A 22558-nucleotide genomic window follows, 5' to 3' on the forward strand; every position below is an offset into this window, starting at 1 on the left:
AAAGACCTGTGGATGTTCTTAAGTTTCAATGTTTCTAGGAATGCTTTAAGGTAAAGAAATAGTAAGTGGCTATTTTAAATATTCTATTATATATATTTTCTTGAGAATACTAATGGGGCCGGGGCATAGAATGCAATTCAGTTTGTAGATAATCAGGTTTTCTAAAATATTTGTACAGTATTTATCTTCCGCAAAATATCTGAATACCTGTGTTTCTTCTCTCCTGCAGTTCAGATGTAGAAAATTTTATAAAGAAGGCATGTCAAAAACCGAAACAAGTTGAGCCACAGATGAGTACCTAAAACAGGGTAACTGAATTTATTCTTGGATCATCCAAACACAAAAAAAGGTAATTTCCAGAAAATGTTTATGGTAGCTATCAAGAAACCCCCATACAATACATATGATACACTATGGTATATATGCTACTGTAATTGCTATTGATAAATTCACAAAAGAAAATCTAAATTGACTCATTCATGTTCTACCTAAGGTGGGGAAAAAATTTAGGTTGTGTCGGTTATCATTCATTCTGAATATGTATGGCGAGTCCCTGTAGTTAAGTCGCATCATATCAAAAGAGAAGTGAAACAATAAGTCTTTTTCTGTTGTAGCTTCAAAAGACTCTGAATAGCTTCCCAAGCAAGTTATACAGGTAGTCATAGACTTAACCACCACAACTGAGCCACCATCTCTGTTGTTAAGTAAACGTCTTTGATTTTGCCCCATTTGCAACTTTTCTTGCCATAGTTAAGTGAAACATTGAAGTGTTAAGGTTAGTAATATGGTTGTCAAGTGAATCCTGGCTTCCCATTAACTTACTTGTCAAAAAGGTCACAGGTGATCACATGACCCCAAGACACTGCAATCGTGATAAATGAGTCAGTTGCCAAGCATCTGAATTTTGTTCATGTGACCATGAGGATACTGCAAGTCATAAGTGTGAAAAATGGTCATGTCAGTTTTTTCAAATCTGCTATAACTTTGGTCACTAAGTGAACTGTTGTAACTTGAGGACTACCTGTATAGGTTTTTCATGTTTCATTTTTATTTGGCATTCAGTATGTGTTATCAGAGGGATTTTGTTTTTGCTTAGACATTTTTTATCTTGGTGCTATTTTGGAATGCTTATTACTGATATGTTCTCTTTTGTTTGCTTTTTGGTTTTGCTTCAAATAATCATTTATTTTTAATTCATACAGCATATTTGTCAACTGCCTAAACATGCAAAAATAAAGTATAAATTAAAAATATGTTACTAATACTTCTCCATTATGTTTTTAAAGGTTCTTTCCTCTTCTGGAAAAAATGAAAAGTTATCCTCTTGTACTTCAGGAGAAAATGGAAGTCATACTCAAAAAGTATTAAACACATTGATACAAAATAAACCAAAATCTAAAGCTGCTAATGAAAAGAAAAATAAAACTAGACTTCCACCTCAATCAAATCAGATGCCATGGAAAAATATTGGTGAAACTTCAAAATCAAAGTGGAAAAAATCAAATGATGCCATTGTAGGTTTTCTATGAAAACTATTGTTTTGATAAATCACTTAGATAATTGGTGTTATTTTAGAAATGTCATATATATTCTTTCCAAAGCCCTTTAAAATTTTTAAACATAAACTTTTTATTTTTCAAGGTCTTAGAATAGTTTTCAAAATGTAGGCAGTGTCTAATATAGAAATCAGAGAATGAGCTAAATTAATCAATTTTCAAAATTCAGATTTTTTTTCAAAGTTGAATTGAGTAAAAGTGAACACTGTTCCATACCAATATGACATGGGAGGTTCCAAAATCTTATTAAAGACTGGAATTAAAATTTTCTCAAAGGTTTTGTCAAGTGGAAATAACCAGGAACAGAAGTTTAGTTCTAAGCACTTCTATTTTTTACATGCTATCCATACACAAGAATGTGATCTAATGGTCAAGGCAAATTGGTGCTAGATAGATAGTCAATGGAATTCAAGGAGGGGGGGCTGGACTTGGGTCTCTTGTGGGAGCATTGCAATTCCATACTAATGACACATATGATCCCACCTTCGTCATCTCATATAAATTTTAATGAATAACTGAACAATAATGATATAGCACTATTTTTTCCACAAATGAAATAGTTATTAGAAAAATAATATGTTGCATGAAAGATAACTTTATAGGAATTGGAATGGGGGAGCCATATAATTGTAAAGTACATAATCTTCATTGGTTCTCTGAACCCGTGTCTTTTCCTATGCTCTTTAATGAGCAGAATTCACTTATAGAACTCTGGATGCAATATTTTTTCTAATCTATTGACACTGGGTTATAACGTTTATTCTAGACTTAAGTAAATAAATTTTGGAAAGCCTCATGGATTAGAATGATGCATTTTTATTTTGATGCTGCTAAATTTCTGTTTAAAAGGTAATTGAGTCAAACCGCCCATTTGGTTCAGACTTGCTGAATCAACTGCTTTCAGGAGATCACACACTGACTTAAGTCTGCCACTTTAACAGCAGATCATGGAGATTTTTATGCATGTAAAATATTAGATATGGCAATTACTTTTTGGAATTTTTTTGAGAGCCTGTATTTATTTTCTGTTAATGCACAGCAAATCAATAATTTTTGAAGTAGTTTTGAAGTGACAAATGCATTTTTCTATAGGATAATGATCCATGTGTAATATGTCATGAAGAGCTAAATTCAAATCTGTTGCATGTTCTGGATTGTGGACATAGATTTCACAAACTGGTAAGTGAATTATCAGCATAGATTTTTATTTGTTCCTTGCAACTTTGTAAATGACTAGATAATTGCTACTGTGTTGCATCAATTTTTAATATAATCATAATCTTTGCAATATATACTTAGGGAACTTGCTCTTAGGGAGCAAAAACACAAATTATATTGTGGAAGTTGAAATCATCTTGGTTTCCAGAACCAGTCTTTCACTGCTCAGGCTGATACGTATAGCATAAAAATATTTTAGTATGTTTAATGTGATCTACCTCACTTAAGAAATGAGTTTTTCAATTTCAAAAATGGGTATACCATAATTGTATGGAAATATAATGCTTCCATAGCATTATGTATTATTGCAGTTGTACTTTTAGATAGCTACAGTATTGCTTTTCCTTAGGATAGGATAGGATATGTTGCCTTTCACATATCAGCACCAAAAACTATGAGCAGAAAGATGCTTAAATAATGTGAATTTTCTGTACCATTTCTTTGTGGACTCTAAAATACAATATCCTCCACTTTCCTTGAGATCCCACAATGCCCAGTAAAGTAGAATATTTCTTTTTGAAAGCCTCACCTGCAGAATGTTTCTTAAACTGGTAATTCTTGACATTCCTCAAGGAAGTACAAGGTTTTCTTCTCTTCCAGAGCCCTGTCAGTGATATCCTTCAACTTCCCTAAAACTGGGATGTTGGAGACTGGATGATAGTAATTTAAAATGACCAGTTCAGGGATGGCACTTTAAGAAAGGATTGCTTTTTTCATATTAGACAGGAGGAATAGCAGTCTGTTTGGAAGTGGCAGAAAAAGCAGCCCACAGGGTGAGAATTCAGAGGTTTAAACCAAGAAATTGCAACTGTGAAACACGTACTTGGTGCCGGAAACTTTTTGAACATAATCTCAAAAAAGAATCACTAAAATGATGTATATGATTTGGAGAATGGTGGTGCAGCCTTCTCGCAAGATTTCAGGCCTCAGAAACCTTCTGAAGCATTGTGAGAACAGTGCATTATTTGGAGGGTGACACAAATTACCTCAGGAAGAAATCCTGGCATGGTTAGTAGCTTCCTTGCACAGGCTCAGGCCAGGCCCATTTCATCAGCAGTGAGAGGAAGGCAGCAAAGCAGCATGCAGAACACAGTAGAGCCTGGAGGGAGTAGGAACAGCTGAGGCATGGCATTGTGTTGCTGGTATGGCTGGCCAAGTCACGGGGCATGAGGTGGCAGTGGTGCTGGGCCTAAGGTAAAGACTGGGTGGTTGGCAACTAGCTGAGACTGCTGAAGGCCCTGGGGATCTATTTCAGTTCCAACACTGGCCATGAATTTCTGCGGTCCAGGGCAGCCAAAAGGGCAGGCAGAGATTTGGGGGGGGGGGGGGGAGTTAAGGCACCTTTGTGGACTGCTAAGCACCAATTTTTTTTCATATGATTGCAGGGGTGCAGACATTAATTTTGGAGGTTTAAAATATTTTGTTCAATTTTACTTTATTTTTTAAGAGCAGATTCTTCCCATATTTCATAGCCCTATATTTTTAATCAGATATTTGTACAATCTTTTTATGTCTTATATAGTGTATTGGGCCATGGATTAAGGAGCACAGTACATGTCCAACATGTCGGCGTCACATACTTTTGCGAGAAGATTATCCTGAGCTTCCTGGACGAAACCAAAAAAACTTAAAATAATGCAATATACAGATTAGCAAGAATGATATTTAGATTATTTAAAATCATGATAATAAAATTATATATTAATTCTGTTCCAGTTATTTCCAGTATATTGTATTTTAAATTACCTCTCTGTAGCTTGAGGAAAATATATACATTTAGCTAGTTCCGCCATTTCCAATGAGTCAAGATACATGGTGCAACATTATATATATCCTGTTGTTAATCTGTGTCTGTACTTTTGGCAGAAATATGTAATTTATATATCTGTATTAGCTATTTTTACTATATTACAGTAGAGCAGTTCAAAAAGTTAACAAAATATATCTAATAGATATTGTCTCTTTAATAAAGAACATAATAAAATTGTCAAGTACAGATTTGTTTAGTTTTACTTGTTAGTTTATAAGACTTTAGTCTTTATACCTTCAATTAGTTATTAGTGAGCAATGCTATTCAGTACATTTGGAGCCCGATTCTTTTAGATTTTCACAGATAACCTCCTCTTTAGAAAGTAATCTTAATTCACAAATTGTTTAGGATGTAATCAATACACCATGATTTAAAGTCATTATTTAATGCGATGTGTGAGTGTGCAAGAGAGGTAACACGACTCCAAAATTTCTTTTGGTAAGCAACATGCTTGTTAAATTTATTTTCCCATTTTATGACCTTTCTTGTCACTTCAGTGTAAAATTGTGTAAAACAGTGAAGTGAACCTGACTTCCCATTAACTTTGCTTGTCAGAAGGTCACAAAAAGTGATCACATGACTCCAAGACACAAACTCATAGATACTGAAAAGTATCTGGATTTTGCTCATGGGATGCTGCAAAAGTTGTGTGAAAAATGGCCACGTCACTTTTTTCAGTTGTGTTGTAACTTCAAATATTCACTAAAGGAAATAAGTCGAGGATTACCTGTAGTTCCTTCTTTTCTCATTTTTAAATAAACTAATAATGTTTTTTTAGTCTGTTTTTGCTTGTTCATATGATCAGCTTCACTGATGATAATTTGGTTACACATGCTTTCAATGCCTGAAACCATAAGGCTTATTTTATATTATAGATCACATTAGCTGGATTCACAAAATCAAATAGCAAAGCACAACCACACATACCAAGCCTGGGCACCAGCAAGCATAGCAAAACGGGCTCACTTAAATTAAGACATCCTAGTGGGTATTTATGAAGAACAAAATACACTCTAAGGTATTTTATGCAAATCAATGAATCACAGTTAATTGTACTCATTGGATGGACATATGAATGATTTATTGACATCAACAATCAGATATATCAGGTGTTAGATAAAGTTTACTTTCTATCAGTATTGCCAAGCTGATGCTACATCAAAGTGAAATGTATTCAATATATAGTTCAACATCTTCCAATGGTAGGAAAAGTGCAATAATTTTACCTTCTCATTTACCTCTACCGCCTTTACCATGCTCTTTCCTCTATGTTGCCTCAAATTATTTTTGCCTTGTAACATCAATCTGGTAACAAGATGCCAGCACTGAATCATAACTATTCCTTATGACTAATCCTCCAATCAGTTATTAAGGTCAGACCAACATTTTTACCAATTAAGCTACGATAATTAAGTCTTTAGATGCTAGCAGAGGAAACAGGAATGTCTAAATTCAACTTGTTTTGAATAGTTTTAGTATGTCAGTCAAATATTTTGATAAGTGCATTTCTAATCTCTCATGACTGTAGGGACATCTCATAGGACATACAAAAGTTTCCAAAATTAAGGTAGAATTTTTTTAGTATAATAGGCTAAGACATATATACAAAATAATTTTGGTCAAAACATTGCTATAAGCAACTCTTCTTCTCTGTCTAAATTTCTTACTCACAGAACTCTCATAAACAAATAAGAATAGACAGAAGTGTAGGCCATGTAGGCCCCATTTTAACTTAGATTAACACTTGCATTGCAATGGCATTACAGACAAATGTGAATCAGTGCTTATTAAACACTGACTTATTGGGTCAGAACATTGTTATTGTAACTTAAAATTCTGCTCAATCATAGCTATATTACTTAGTGCCTGCAATGCCAATTGTTTTGATGCCCCACAAATGGGAGGCATCTAGTCTGATAATAATTGTAAAGCAAACCTAATCACATTCTGCAAAGTTTCAGTGGAAAGTTCTCTGTGATTAAGTGATCATCATGCAAGAGAACAACGATGTTAACTTCAAATTCTGTGAAAAAAAGAAAATATTCTGGAATTAGCACAGATTATTAGATCTACCATCTGGGATACCTGTAGCACATATAAATAAAGTTGTTAGTATAGCAAAGTGTAAAGCAGTACACATTAAATCAGTACTGTTCAAAAATATTTTAAAATATACCTAGCAATCCAAGCTTTTCCTTTTGCTTAAACTAAACTCATGTTTAATACAGCGATGGCAAACCTTTTTTGGCTTGCATGTGGGGGGAGCGCAGGGGGTCATGTGCAATACGCGACCCCCCCAGCACGCATGCATGCATGACAGGCGCAACACATTTTTAGCATGCTTTTTTCATCCTCCCCAGGCTCCAGAGCCTTTATAGGAGCCTGGGGAGGGTGAAAACAGCCTTCCCCGCCTTCCCGGAGGCCCTTCAGAGGCTTCAGAAGCTTTCCTGAAGCCTCTGGAGCCCCAAAATCCGGCCCTATGGGCAAACTGGAAATTCAGGAACGGACTTCTGGTTGGCTCATAGGGTCGATTTAAGCCCTCCACAGCCTTAAGGGGCCTTCCGGAGGCTTCCCTGAAGGCTCCGGAGAACTAAAAACAGTCCAATGAGCAACGTTCCTGAATGTCCGGTTTGCCCATAGGGCCAGTTTTTTGCCCTCTGGAGGCTTCAGGAAAGCTGCTGAAGCCTCTGGAGGGGGTGGAAAGGCTGTTTTCGCCCTCCCCAGGCTCCTATAAAGCCTCTGGAGCCTAGGGAGGGCAAAATGGCTTTAAAAAGTTATATAGTTTCTGTGATTACTGATTCTTTACTTCTGGATTCTGAGTTCTGCTGAATGGGTATTTGCTGCAAACTCTAATCTATGGTTAACTATTAGGAGATGAACTGAATTCAGTGGTATACAAAATGTATCAAACAATCTCAGGTCTTTACAAAAATCTGTAATTATGATCATGACTCTTCCAAGGAAAGGCTGTCAAGAAAAGATGATACAATACAACCAAATGGTTAACCAGCGCTACTATAAAAAAAGAAGTTAACAAAATCACACCTATTTCAATGGAAAAGTCAAGTAAAGGAAAACGTGATACAGGTTTGTACAGCTGATATCCTACCAATAGTTTTTTGTTCTAAGTGTGGGTGACCATAATGGAAATAAAGCATTGGGCAACACCACTGTTTGTATGTCTTAACAGTTTAAAATGCGTTCTTACCAACTTTGAAGTTTGTAGTTTCCAGTGTAGGACATGTAAATAATCTTGGAAAGACCATGTAGATTGGAATAGGAAGATTTCTGCAGACGTCGCCATCAGCAATCTGAATGTTCTGATCTCAGTGGCATCTCTAGCATAACCTTCAGCACAGCCTTTGCAAAAATGAGAGACAAGTGGCATTCAGAGCCCCCAACTTACTAAATAATACATTCAAATGCAGGCAGGTTTAATAATTAACCATTCATCATCAAGATGTCTGAGTCACTCATGTAGGTTGGATGTCTTTGAGGAGCCGTTCCAATCACTTCAGAGCTGCAAGAGGAACTTCAAATATGAACTGTATTAAAAATTAATGAAGTTAATTTAGTATTACACAGATCTGGAACATTTATTTCAAACTTCTAAAGATGGTTTCACTTTGGAATTAATAAAATTACATCAAAGTTTTATTTATTTGTATATGAGATTGTTAACTGCCAAATAAATTCACCAATACCATTATCACAACAGGAAACATTTGGATGTGGATGAGGGCCTAACTGTCCCTCTATCATATCTGGAATGACAGAAGCATTTCACAGTCACAACTCAAGAATACACTTCCAATTCTGTTCTCCAACACCAATTTATGCACCGGCAGACATAAAGACATACCACAGGTTTCCACTCGTACTAGCTGGAGTTCAATGCTTTTAACAGCAGCATCAGAGTTCACCACTATCAGTTCCCCTGTTTAGAGGTTGTGTTATGATGCAGTTTGTTGAATTGAGATGGCCTCTTATGAGAAATTTTGGAAGCAATGCTCTCTAAAAGCAAAGAGAGGGAGTGAGTGAGTGGGGGGGGGGGGAATTTATATACTAGTTGTAAAATGTTCTTGTCACATATTATGTTCATTTTATAGCATGGCTCTTTGCCTCTTATTCTCATTAGCTCATAGCGGAAGAGAGAAGAAATTACGTTTTACTCTTTCATCACCTCTCCTTATCCCATTCAGTATCTTTTCTTCAAAATAGAAGTGAAATATATGTAAGTAACAGGTGATTTTCTAAACATATATTTAGTGTAACCTGCAGTTAACTCCTCAGATGTTAAATCTGTAGGTACAGTTAATTGAACTATAATATACAGAAAACTATGCACTTCATAAAGAATGGTTGGATCTATACTTAGTCATCTTCACAGCATGCCTACTGAAATCAGCGAAACTTAAATTAATTATCATAAGATGCAAAATACTGAGAATAGTCACCTATATAAGCCTTAATAAAGAAAGGGTCACATTCATCACTGAAAATTAAGAGACACCTCCCAATATCTTCTCCAGGAATCTCAATGACATATAAAGGATATGAGCAAAGCCCTGCCTCCCAAAGCCAGATCCATTTCAAGCTATCGGGAACCCTTTGAAAAGGAACTCCTTTGGGATTTTCTCCCCAAGCAGTGATGGCTTTTATAAAGTGCTGGCTCTCTCAAATCTAGTTTTGCTTAACTGATTTTTCACCCACAGAGAAAGAACCTATTTTTTCTCCCCCTCCCCCCTCCGGCCACCAAAATCATTTTGAAAAGTAAACGGAAGGAATTTCTTAGATACATCCTTTAATAGAAATATTTTCTTTCCTCATCCATGTGCTCCTATTCTTCTACTGTTCTGGGAGCTTCAACTTTTTTAAAACCATTTCTTTTTCTTTTTGTGCTTCAAGTTAGTGTGGATTCTTTGCAATTGTCTAGACAAGCCCCCTGCCATTTCTTGACAAGGTTTTGGAAATGGTTTGCCATGGCTCCTTCCTAGGACTGAGAAAAAAGTGACTAACCTAATACCACCCAGCTGCCTTTGTGCCTAGGGTGCAACTAGAACTCATAAGTGTCCAGTCTGTTGCCTTAACCATTCCACAAACTGCTTTCTAAAATGGTTCTTACCTCTTTCACAATTCTGTAATGTTTCAGGAGTAATAGTAAAATCTACAGGGCTTGGAGTTGGTTACCTTTCTGAGGCTATAAAAGAATGAAAAGAAAGTTCAGAAATAAATCTAGTAGTCATTTATTACTTTGAGAAAGTAATATTTGAAATCATGTACTTTTAAGTGTTAGAAGAGCTAGAATAAATCACTACTAGAATAGTCTTGGGAAGAAAATTAATTTGGTAAGATCAATTAAGGTAATCAAACATCCCGTGATTTGAAGCATGCTCTAATCCCATAATTTGAAGCATGCTCTAATTAAGCTAAAAAGTAACATTTGAAAATTTTCTATTCCATCTAATGATCATGAAGAGCAAACTCATATTATAGCCAAGGCCAGTCTAGTATTTTAGGGCACTTATAGCAGCAACTGCAAATACATACAGTATATTATACAGTGAACTCATTATTAAGGTCAAATTCCTATTCTTGTTTTATTTATCAGATTTATGTTCTGCTTTCATTCAGGAGCTCCAAGTGACATATATGCCACTCCCTCCTCCTATTTTCATAAGAACAAAAGTCCTGGTGGTGGAATAGGCTGATAGTATGTTTGGCCAAAGTTATTCCATCATTTTCTGGCTGAGTGTGGACAACTCAGATCTTCCTGCTTCTAATCCAGGACCTCGATATAATCCAACTACAACTAATGAATATATTCACAAGTTCTCTTCCTAAAAGCAAACTTACTGGTGAATGGACTATAAATTCACAAGATTTTGTCAAATCCTTGGCCAGGACGAGAACGTCGCATATCACATCGAAGAGTATACTATACAAATATGCAAAACAAAAAGGTATTATTCTGCTCATGAAATTAAAAAATAAGTATTTATTACTATTATTTCTAATTTTGTAAATTGGTATTTTATTTATAGTTACTATAATTTTTATCTACTATGGAAATTCTACCTAGAACGGCATCATTTCAAAATGTTTTTAGTTTAAAGAAAGATATATTCTAAAAATCTTCCAGTTCAAAAATATTTTGGACACACTGCTGAAAATCAAATCAAATCAAAGCAGGGAATTAAAAACACAAAGCAAATAAGGATTTCATCATTTTTTGCTACTGGGCTAAATCCAATGGTCATCTCCCTAAAACTATAGTAATAATAAAGCCATGTTATTCAAGATTAGAAATAAAAAGCATTGCCAAAAAAGAAGAATAAGCCTAGTGTTTTTCATAAGACTAGGTATGTTAATATCTTGTATAGATTTGAATAATTTGCTAAAGGAAGGGAAGCAAATAGTTTGAGACAAAAATTTCTGCAGTACATCATTAGCTCAAAGGAAGCCTCCATCATAAATCCCAATGAGTTTTGTTAGTTAAACTCCCATGTTTAACCAATAAAAGAGATTAGACACTGAGCCATATCAATTCTGAATTAAAACCACACGCCAGATCACTTCTGTTATGCTATACTGCAGCTTACAGAAAGAAACTTATTTATAGTATTGTATTTGTATTTGTATTATTAATGCTTATAGGCCGCCCTTTTCCCTGAGGGGACTCAGGGCGGCTTACATAAAATCAGGGGGGGGGGGTATACAGACAATAGACACAACAATACATAGAAGTAAAATAGTAAGCAACATTCATTCATCATTCGGGTGGGGACAGTTATCTTTGTCCCCAGGCCCTGACGGGCTAGCCAGGTCTTAAGGGCTGTGCGGAAGGTCTGGACGGTGGTGAGGTGATCTGAGCTTATAGTGATCTGAGCTTATGTTACGTAAGATGAATCTCATTTTTTTTAAAAATCCGACAATGTAAAAGTCTGTACATTTCTATGAAGAATCTCCTCTTCAATATTTTTCTGATTTGCTAGGATCTATAGTTTGCTTCATTTTAAATAATGGAAATATGAAGAAAATACGTTAAGGTGCAGTTTTTTATAGCTCTTATGGGATTCTTTAAACTGAATAAAAGAAGAAATTCATGCTATCAGACAACGTCTTTAATGGAATTTCCTTCGCTTAATCTTAAAAAATTAAAGCAATTGGTACAATCCACTATAAAGAGTAAGGTTTTTGTAGACTGTCATCTGTTCTCACCTGGATATTGACAAAAACTCCATGGTAAGTTTCATAAAGAATTTTGCTTCCTTTTACTTGCAGTGGGAATTCAAAAGGAATTTCTGTTTTACCACTAGGCAGTTTTCCAGATTTTACCATTCTACCGTACTATTAATCAGTTGGATAGGCTGCAAAAAGAATAAAAAATTAGAAAGACTTAATTGTTAATTGTCCTTTATTTTTTGTTGCAAACAAAAAGCTTACGAATTTCTGAAAATGCACATTTTTAAATGTATCATAAGAAATAGAGCCGCAATCCTGTCCATTCAGGTTCACTCTTTGAAGTTGCAGAAATATAGCGTACACTCAATTGCAAACAATTCTAGACAACGTCTACACATTACATTAAACTCAGCACAAGCATTCTCTGCTCTTCTGAATGCACAGAAGTTTTCTGTTTCCACTTGCTCTGGTTAACATTGCCTCCCTTTCATACATCAGAGACATGAATAGATAGCAGAGAGCCTCCTGTGTCTATAAAGCTCTCCAAATGGTTTGTGGGTATATGTATGTAAGTGTTATGTATGTGTACACACATATATACATACATATGCACACTGCTCAGTTAGACAGCATATAAATTAAAAAACACAGGAAAAGTGAAGAAATCCCGACAGATGAAAATGTAATTTAAAAATATTAGAAAGTGAAGAAATGGATAGATTAACCATGATAATTAAGGAAAAAGAAGAAACTGAATATTTTCGACATGGGACTCTTTTTATCAATGGTTGGCTAATAAAAACAGAAGTTAGAAATGTGGAAATGTAAGAAAAGGACCTAATGTTATAAGAGATTTGTTAAAATGGTTAAGCAAGTATTACTGTCACTATAGAATCAATGTTAATGTAACTACTATTGCTGTAAACATTTTGATTATTATTTTCTAAATTACTTGTACCCACACAACACACTGTTCAACTGAAATTGGAATTTTTATGTTATAAAATAAAAAATGTTTACCCAAAAAAATAAATAAATAAAATTTAAAAACACCACACATGCATTTCATGTAATCTTTTTCATTTGTATTAGAACTGCTTTCAAAATAGTAAAAATAATAAAAGCCTTGTTACATCTGAAATAACCTGCATAATCTAACTGAAAATTAAGACATGCTCAATGCTCAACACTCTCAATATCTAATTAAAAAAACTGTCCACCCATCCACTTCAAGATTATGACTAGTCAGATCAAGACTATCATATAAAATGAAAAAGTATCTCTTTAACTACTTCAACACTTAAATCTTACCTATGGAAGTCTAATAAATGTTTAAATACATTAAAAGAAAATAAAAAGACATTAAACAGCTACTGTACATAGTAGGCGTAACACTATTTTTAGGAATTAAACATTATCTTTTGTGGTGAAAGTATAGTACAGAACCTCAAGAAATGGACAATGGTTTAAAAGTAGGGAGTTTGTTGGTATAGTTTATGTTTATTCAATTTATATGCCGCCCTTCTCCCAAGGACCCTGAGGAGGCCAACTCTGTGGGATCGCACTGGACGATGGGAGGCTACCGGTGGCAGTAGGTAGTCTCGCAGGTACCCTGGGCCTAAGCCATGGAGCGCTTTTAAAGGTCATAATTAGTACCTTGAATCACACCCGGAAGACAACCGGCAACCAGTGCAAGACACCTAAAAGGGGTGTAACATGGGAGTACCTGGTGCCCCCATGACAACCCGTGCAGCCGCATTCTGGACCAGTTGAAGCTTCTGGCTGCTCTTCAAGGGCAGCCCCATGTAGAGAGCATTACAGTAGTCCAGGCGAAAAAGGACGAGGGGATGAGTGACTGTGCAGAGCATCCCGATCCAGAAAGGGGCGCAACTGATGTACCAGGTGAACCTGATAAAAGGCCACCCTGGTCACGGCTGTCAGGTGTTCTTCTAAACATAAGCCGCGTATCCAGGAGGACGCCCATATTGCGGGCCCTCTCTGAGGGGGCTAAATTTCTCCCCCTATCATCAAAGATGGAACAAGCTGCACAAATGGGATGATGGAAACCACAGCCACTCGTCTTGGAGGGATTGAGCTTGAGCCTGTTCCTCCCCATCCAGATCCACACAGCCTTCAGGCATCAGGACATCACGTCGAGGGCATCGTTTGGGTGGTTGGGATAGAGATGAAAAGTTGGGTATCATCAGCATATTTAAAAAAAAAAAATTGATGATACTGTACCCCAAAATCACAGATGATCTCACCCAGTGGTTTCATATATATGTTGAACAGGAGGGGTGAGAGAACCGACCGCTGGGGCACCCCACAAGTGACGTGCCTCGGGGTCTATCTCTGCCCTCCAGTCAACACAAACTGCAATCGATCCAACAGGTAGGGGGATAACCACCGTAAAACGGTGCCCCCCACTCCCAACCCCTCGAGTCGTCGCAGTAGGATACCATGGTTGATGGTATCGAAAACCGTTGAGAGGTCTAATAGGACCAGGACAGAGGAACAGCCCCTATCCCGGGCCTGCCAGAGATCAACGGTGCAAGTGGATTCAGCATCCACTTGCACCTTTTCTTCTGAGTCAACCCCTGTTCCTTAGTTGTTCCCTTCTCCTGGCAGCTCTGCGCATACGCACATCTGGAAGAGGCTTCAGCTGTCCTTCTTCCCCCTTCTTATCTCAGACTCCAAAAGCGGCTGATAAATGTTGGATGACCCTGGCCCCATCTCTGTCTCCCAAAGCAGAACACCCATCAGAGCCTTCTCCAGACTCCACGGCTGGCCCAGTTCCTTCCCAACCTCCTCACTGTCCGAGCCTGCTGGCAGTTGGCAGGCCACGACTGACTGCTATTGGCCCCATAGGAAGGAAGTGAACCAGAACAATTAGTGTAATCCTTTCCCAATCCCCAATGCCAATCCAGGAAAATACCATGATCAATGGTACTGAAAGCCATCAAGAGATCAGTGACATCCAGAATGGATGTACTATCTCCATCTTACTCCTGACAGAATAATCCAATTGCACAACCAATATAATTAAGTGTGAGCTTGAATCCTGACTGAAAGGGTTCCAATAATCTGTGGAAACTGCTGGGCAGCCAGCTTCTCTACATTGTGCAGTATGGTGGGATCCAGTAATGGCTTTTTGAGGAAGGGGGCGGGAAGATGAACCAACACTCTGTAAGAGATGAAGGAACAACCTCTCATTCAAGAATGAATTCAATACTGCAGGAGCAGGAGAGAGGGAAGGTGTGGAAAGAGAGGAGAAGGAGAGAGCAAGGGAAGTAGAGAAGAAAGAGAGGGTAGAGGGAAGAAGAAGGCAGGGAGGAGAAGAGGAGAACTGAAGATGAAATAGACTATAACATGGTGTATGGAAAGCAGAAGAGCAAATAAAAATTGAAGAGGCTTAATGGCAAAAGGAATTGATATATTATTGAATACCCAAAAAATGTTTGTTAAGATGTAAAGGTATACTTTGGATTATATGTATGTTAAAAAAAAAAACTTTTGACAAAAAAAATGCTGCAAGGCCTATTCCCAAGGAGCCATGGTCAACAAGGAAGAGCAAGATGGCTGAACTCACAGTTGTAAGGACCCTTGGACTCAAAACCGTTCCCAGGCATCTCCACCAGAACTTGCACCAACGCTGGAGTCTAACCGGGGACAAATTTGAATGGGCTCAGGTCACCAAGAAAAAGGCTATGGCGCAATAACAGCAAAAGTATTGTGATTTCATTACCACCACAAAGTGGATCCTTATAGCAACTCTCATCTAGCTTGATTGAGTTCGTCCTTTGTTGATATCCAGAAGTACTCTAGATGTCTCCTCTCCCGTTTCATCTCCTTTGGCATCTCCGTAAACCACAGGGAACGATGAGATCCATTGGAATGAGAGACTGCATGGTGCAATCCAATATAAGGCAACAGCTGGCCTCTTGTTCTAAACAGCAACTAAAGGCCGTCATGGACATTGCTGTAGATCCTATGGAACACTCTCCAGATCCTCTGGAACCCTTGTGGGTCCATCAGTCACCATGACTGGACTGATCTAATAAGAACAGCCTCCCTATATTTATATTCTTCTCATATACTCTGATAGAAAAGTCTCCATAATGCATGTTTTTTATTGTTTGTACCTTAACAGAATTGCAGAATGCTTCAAACACACCAACACTTTTAGCACTGAGCTGCAGATTTACAGATCCTCCATTGTTAATGAGATTCCTGATGCTGGATTGAATCTTTACTTGTTATGACCACCACTCCAGTGAGAACTTCCTAATTGGGGAAAAATTGAGAACATCATATAGATCAGTTTTGATACTACTACTTACATTTATATATTATGATAATTTAAGTATATCAATACAATAATTCTCAAGGAAGTACCAGTACACTTAATATGTCAATATACTGCATGGACCTTCTGATTAGTTGGAAGTACGTAATATTAAGTTGGCTTGCAAAGGTAGTCTTCAGTTTAGATATCTTAGTTTGCATAGAATAGTGGCCAAAATGTGCTAAAGCTTACCAACATTGTATTTTTACAATTAGTAGAGAATTTTGCCTGTGGCATGACTCTATCTAAATCTGATCATGTAGTTTACTCTTCCTTTACTGTATCAGAGTACTTTTATGCAGAAACCTCTTGCATGACATAGTAGATTAATATTAATCCATTTGTTGAGAACAATAATATATGTAAGATTGCAACTTGGAATGCAAGAGGATAAGTGGTAAAGAGCACAAATAAACAAATAAAATGAAAAAATGTATGTATGTTGGGATTTGATTAGTGAGGATATTTCACCTTTTTATTCAAAAACTCAAGGGGGAATACATAATGTACACTCTATTTTTCACCACAATAACAATGTTGAGGGATATTGGCTGAGAATGCAATAGAATTTAGTCACATCATTCTTATGCAGCACAAGAATATATGTAATAAAGAGGTCATGCATGTGAGTAAAAGGACAGATTTAATTATGCATGAAAGGAATAAAATTATATAAGACAGTATGATTGGTGCCAATTATATTGCTATGGATATATATTAAAATAGGAATTCATATGATGTTGACAATTGCTTATTATAATTCAAGGTATGGTGATAATAGGAATTGAGTTGTGTGGAGTCCTCAGAATGAATAAGAATTGTATTATTTGATGCATTTACTTAGAAGTCTTTAAAATAGTAGTTTGGTCTTAAAGTTAAGACACCAGGTTAGAATCCAGGGGATAATGAATTCAAGTCCTGCCTTATGCATGAAAGCAAGTTGGGTGACTTTGGGTCAGTCACTCTCTGCAATCTACCTCACAGGGCTATTGAGGGGAAAATGGGAGGAGGAAGGAGTATTAAGTATGTTCAAAGGTGGGGTACAGATAGTTCTCGACTTACAACAATTCATTTAGTGACCATTCAAAATTACAATAGCACTGAAAAAAGTGACATGACCGTTTTTCAGTCATGATCTTTGCAGCATCCCATGATCATGTAATCAAAATCCAGATGCTTGGCAACTGGTTCATATTTATGACCACTATCCTGTCCATGGTCATGTGATCCTCTTTTGCTACCTTCTGGCAAGCAAAGTCAATGGAGAAGCCAGATTCACTTAACAACTGGATTATTAATTTATCAACTGCAGTGATTCACTTAACAACTGTGGCAGAAAGGCCGTAAAATCAGGCAAAGCTTACTTAACAAATGTCCTCACTTAACAGAAATTTTGGGCTCAATTGTGGTCATAAGTTGAGGACTTCCTATGTTAATCAATTAAGTTTATCTATGTGTATAGAAGACAAAGGACTGAACAGAAAAGTATGGCTGTTTGATTCTTTATGATGAAAAATGTAGAAAGTTAGTGGAGGCCACAAGGTTTATGAAAGTTCTAAATAGAGGAAAGATGATTGTCTGGGAGCATTAAAACTGAATCTTTGTTTAAAAATGATATAGTATAAAAAGAGAAAAGTTAAAAACCACAGTGAAACGAAACAATAAAACCACAACGAAACAATAAAATTGTTTGGAAGAGAGCGAAAAAAATTTAAACAAGAAACCTTCTGTAGAACTAACATAATGAATATGAAAAAATATTGAAAAATTTGTATGGAAACAATAATAAATCAAAAGAGTTGAAATGAATGCTATAAATGCTATAAGTATCTAAGAAAATAGATTCTGAATAAGAAGTAATAGATATTGTGAAAATGGCAAACTGTAGACAGAGATGGAATAACTAGAAAATGATCAAATATAGAATGGTTTGCTTATGAACATTTATGAGCTTAATGTTTGGAAGAATGTCATTCTTATTTCCCTATTTTAAAAAAGGTAAAATGCATGAATGGCAAAATTGCTAGAGAATTAGTTAAAGCAGGCATATCCAAGTGTTTGGTGATATTTGGATTGAAAAGATATCTGAGGGGACATCATCTAAGAAATGCAATATGGTTTTATGCTACAGGAACTGTGGCAATGAGATCTATATGAATTTGAGAAAATTGACTGTACAATTCTCGATCAGAAAAGTAAAATATACAATAACATGAATATTCTTGATGATAGAAGGATTTGCATGAATCCTGAACAAGGTAAAAGTGATCAATGTGTGATAGAAAGAAAGCATGTAAGGGAATAATTGAATGTTTAATGACTCATTCAAATTTGAACAAGACTACAAAGATGTCCATTTGGTTGTTCATTGTACATATGAATAAATATTAAAAGAACGCCTGTGAAATTAAAAGTGTATTGGCCACTGACATGAACATGTGTGTACATTTGTGTGAGGACAATGCCTTACTATTGGCCAAGAACAAATACAATTTTTGAAAAATATCACATAGATTATAAAATACACCGAGTGCATACCTGAAAACAAATTAATAAGAGATTATAGTTGTGCTTAATATAAATGATTCAAACATAAATGATTCAACATTTTCAGCAAACTTTAGAATGCAAATGCAATGAAGTGAATAGTTCTGAGAATTAACTATGAAATTCAAATCCATATACTGGATCAAATCTATAGTTTATATATTAACAAACCATGCATAGCATTTCAATGTAAAAGAACTATAAAAACCCAATAAATAATTTACTCTGAGGTTCTGCTCCTATATTATTCACATATAAAATATAAATTAATATAAAAATTAATATAGTACTGTAAATAATTATCAAGGAAATATTTTGAATTGAAATTTTAGGTTCTTTTGCCAGCCCACAAAGTCTGGGATTCAATAGTTAGAGGCACTAAAGAGGTATCCTTAAGAGAATTTTCTTTATTGCTTTATTGGGGAGGAAATATATTTTCAAAGATGCTGAACTATATGCAGTATTCATCTTTTATACTACATGTAGTAATCTTGTTACATTATTTTAAGAATGCAAATGCAACATGCATTTGATTTACTCACACAATTATCATGGTTAATGAATTTATTAAATATAAAAGTATAATTTATTTAAACCATAATAATTATTTATTTAAAATGTTTATTTTTTTCTAATAAATGGAATTACAAACTTAAAGATTCTAAGAATCTAAGTATCAATTTTATTGTTTGGATAAGCTTGGAAAAATTAAGTTCAAGATCTAATAAACAGTTAATAATCAGTTTATTTTCTTTCAGCTTTGTCAAAAGCAGATTCACCAATCCCTAGTTCAGCAACAGAAAAATCCCAAACAAAGCAGGCACTGAATCCTCCTCCTTCCTTTGGTAGAAGCCCAATGACTGCTGAGGGTAGGAAAGCATTTTCCCCTTGCATTGCAGAATAGTACCACCCTATTTTGCCCTTTAAACAGGGAAAATAGTGCTTCGTGCACTAAGTAAAATGTCTTCTTGCTATAAGTTAATAGAAATATTTGAACAAGATAAAGGAACCCTTCTTTTTATGGCATTTTTTTTTAAAAACATGATTTTTTTAAAAAAAATCCAAAGTTTTTTAGACCCTCCCAATTATTATTAGCAATCTCCCCAACTATGTCTTTTTCTTATTTGCAGGGGGTATGAGTAGTCCGAACCTTCACAACTCCATCTTGGCACAGAGGCAAACATAGCTACTTTTTACCAAGACTCAATGCCAGTGTTTCTCAATCTTGGCAACTTCTAAGATTCGTGGGGATTATTCACTGAGGAATCCTGGGCTCTGAAAGTTTAGTGTTTCAAGTTGCCAAGGTTGAGAAACGCTGATTTACACAATGGGCTCCAACTCTAATCTTCTAAATCTTGAACCATTGACATTACCAGGAACAAAGCCTTCAACTCCAATACTCCTAAGTACTGTTTTCCCCCTTTGAACACAGGAGTTGTTCTCCTGTCTTCCAAAGCCATTGCTGCACTTCATAAATTCAAACACTGACTCTGTAGAAAACAGAGAGCCTATAAAATGTTAGGGTATCCCCAACTTTGTAACTATACCAGAATACTACTAGTTTTAAAAAATGTGAATAACCTAATTCTTACGAAACAGATATTCAGGTGGCAAAGCGGTGTGGTATAAAGTCTCCTTTAGAACGTAGCGAGGTTACATACGGAACTAAACGTCCAGAAAAAAATCCTGCACACAAGATGTCTGGAAGACTTCTCTTTTTTTGTTTTCCCCTCATGAACGTGTCCGTTTGGTCAGGGCGGGCATTCTTTTCATTCCTCTCCCTCTCCCAGGAGGATTCCAGAATCATCCGACCGACCGCGATCTCATCCGCTGTTCCAGATGCTGACGCCCAGATCCCACGGCTCCACAAACACACACATATATGTTTTCGTAGATTTTCACAGGTAGAGGTATGCAGGTCTTGGCGTCGTTTCGAAACGTTTATCTTTGCGACGTTTCGAAACGATATATAGATACTCTCAATCTTACGCGGGAAAAGACCTGAATACGCCAAGACCTGCGTGTGTGCGTGTGTATAAAAAACCCCGACTGGGTGGGGGGGACGAGAGCTGAAAAAACACCTTAAACTCTTACGCGCCGAAGTCTTCGGAAGTGCAATGAGTGAATCCCGAGGAAGATCGCAACCAGGTTGCAGCGCTCTTTTCCGCCCAAACAAAAGCTTCCCTAACATCCCAGCGTCTCCACATCGCCAGATTTGTGTAGCAGCACCTGCAGACAATGCTCACCCCGCAGTGGTACACCTTGTTAGCTCGCTTGATCTTGATGTCCAGCGCGGTACCCATCGCGACGACTCCCAACCTCTGGGGCCACTCGGATCATGTGCCTTCCCAACCGGCCCCTTTCCACGTGACTCCAGCCAATTCTTTTTGGGGGGAAGGAAATAGGAGAAGATTGTACGGCTGGAGTCCGTTTTCTCCGATCCTTTCGCCGCCGCTGACTCCACCCTGTCACAGGGCGGGGCGCACCGACTGTCACATCTGACTCAATGCCGTTGTTCTTAAGGCGCCATTCTTTTTCAGGCTCAGCTCTCGCCTCCGCTCCGCCTGGGTTTCGGTTACCTAGCAGCAAACCAGAAGAAGAGGTGGAGGATTTTGTGCGCGGGCGCTCTTATCTCCCCTGGAATTGCAACAGGAGAGTCTAAATGGGGAACGCAAGGAGGCCAGCGGGAAAGAAATCAAGGCTGCTATTTTCGCCCCGAAAACCCCTTTGGCAAGGGAACCCTATTTCCCAGCATGCATTGAAAAGGAAGTTAAACCTACCCGATGTGACCCGCATGCGCGATGTAGGTGGTGGTTACGCCCACTGAATGCCAGCGTTTCGTTTACTTTTCGATATGTGAGTGGCGGCTGATGTAGGATTTTGTCTGCTAAAAACTGTACTTATTTTTTTAATTAAAAACAAACCGGAAACCTGTGCTACGGTCATCATCATTTGGATTCTAACAGTGGCTATCAAAATAACAATACCGTAGAATATATTTAAAAGCGGGTCTATTGAAAATAGATTTCTTCGTCAGTAATCGTGGGCAGGGTTGCCCTGTAAGAAGCTATAGATGCAGCCTTATACGGAGTTACCTAGAAGCAACCTTTGCGACGTGTGCTACTTCATGCAGGAAGGAACCTAAAGGAAACATTTGTTTTAAAATGCTTTTAAAGGATTTGAGAATATCCCTTTGCGTTTTGTTCTTTCCAGAAATCTGATTGGATTAATTCCTATATTTTATTGTAAGTTTCTGAAAAGACCTTTTCTGGATGATTGACCGAATTGAATTTTAGGCTTTTGCTGTTCTTTGTGCATTATTCCTAATCCGCTGCTAGCAGCATGTATACAGGTAGTTCTCGAGTTATGTTGTTTAGTGACCAAAGTTATAACAGGACTGAAAAAGTGATTTATGACCGTTTTTCATACTTGCAACTGTTGCAGTATCCCCATGGTCACGTGATCAAAATTCATATGTTTGGCAGCTGACTCATATTTATGATGGTGGCAGTGTCCTGGGGTTATGTAATCACCATTGGTAATCTCAACAGGTGAAGTCAATGGAGAAGTCAGATTCACTTAACCACCATGTCACTAGCTTAATAACTGCAGTGATTCACTTAACAATTGTAAGAAAGGTCATAAAACGGGACAAAATCATTAACAGATGTCTCATTTAGCAACAGAAATTTTGGGCTCAATTGTAGTCATGTCGAGGACTACCTGTGTAACTTTTTAACAGCGATAGAATATATTCTAGCAATATCGAATATAAATTAGAAGACATGTTGGACAGTTCAGTGGGATGAGATGGCTGCTTTAAATTAAATGAATGTTCTAAAATGACACCAGTTTATGTATTGAAAAAAATGACATACCTGAATTCCAAATGTGTTA

At 36.8% G+C, this 22558-nt stretch overlaps 2 protein-coding genes across 2 annotated transcripts; one reads left to right on the plus strand and one right to left on the minus strand.

The window, feature by feature from the left end:
- Positions 1-321: 321 nt before the first annotated feature.
- LOC116510715 (E3 ubiquitin-protein ligase DZIP3-like) lies at positions 322-5891 on the plus strand (the record flags this gene model as incomplete). The annotated part of the gene is made up of 4 exons (XM_032220365.1): positions 322-344; positions 1283-1514; positions 2649-2735; positions 4297-5891. Coding segments are annotated over 4 exons (456 nt in total), but the record flags the coding sequence as incomplete, so codon positions are not given.
- Positions 5638-22074, minus strand: VPS26C (VPS26 endosomal protein sorting factor C). The gene is given in 14 exon segments (XM_032219563.1): positions 5638-6607; positions 7793-7909; positions 7912-7944; positions 8447-8525; positions 8527-8594; positions 9710-9769; positions 9772-9784; positions 10441-10491; positions 10493-10522; positions 11806-11927; positions 11930-11954; positions 15912-15996; positions 15998-16053; positions 20908-22074. Coding segments are annotated over 14 exon segments (879 nt in total). The 5' UTR covers positions 20965-22074; the 3' UTR covers positions 5638-6524.
- Between the last annotated feature and the right edge of the window lie 484 nt (positions 22075-22558).

The sequence above is a fragment of the Thamnophis elegans genome, chromosome 6 (genome assembly GCF_009769535.1).
Source record: "Thamnophis elegans isolate rThaEle1 chromosome 6, rThaEle1.pri, whole genome shotgun sequence".
In the NCBI taxonomy this organism is placed as follows: domain Eukaryota; kingdom Metazoa; phylum Chordata; class Lepidosauria; order Squamata; family Colubridae; genus Thamnophis; species Thamnophis elegans.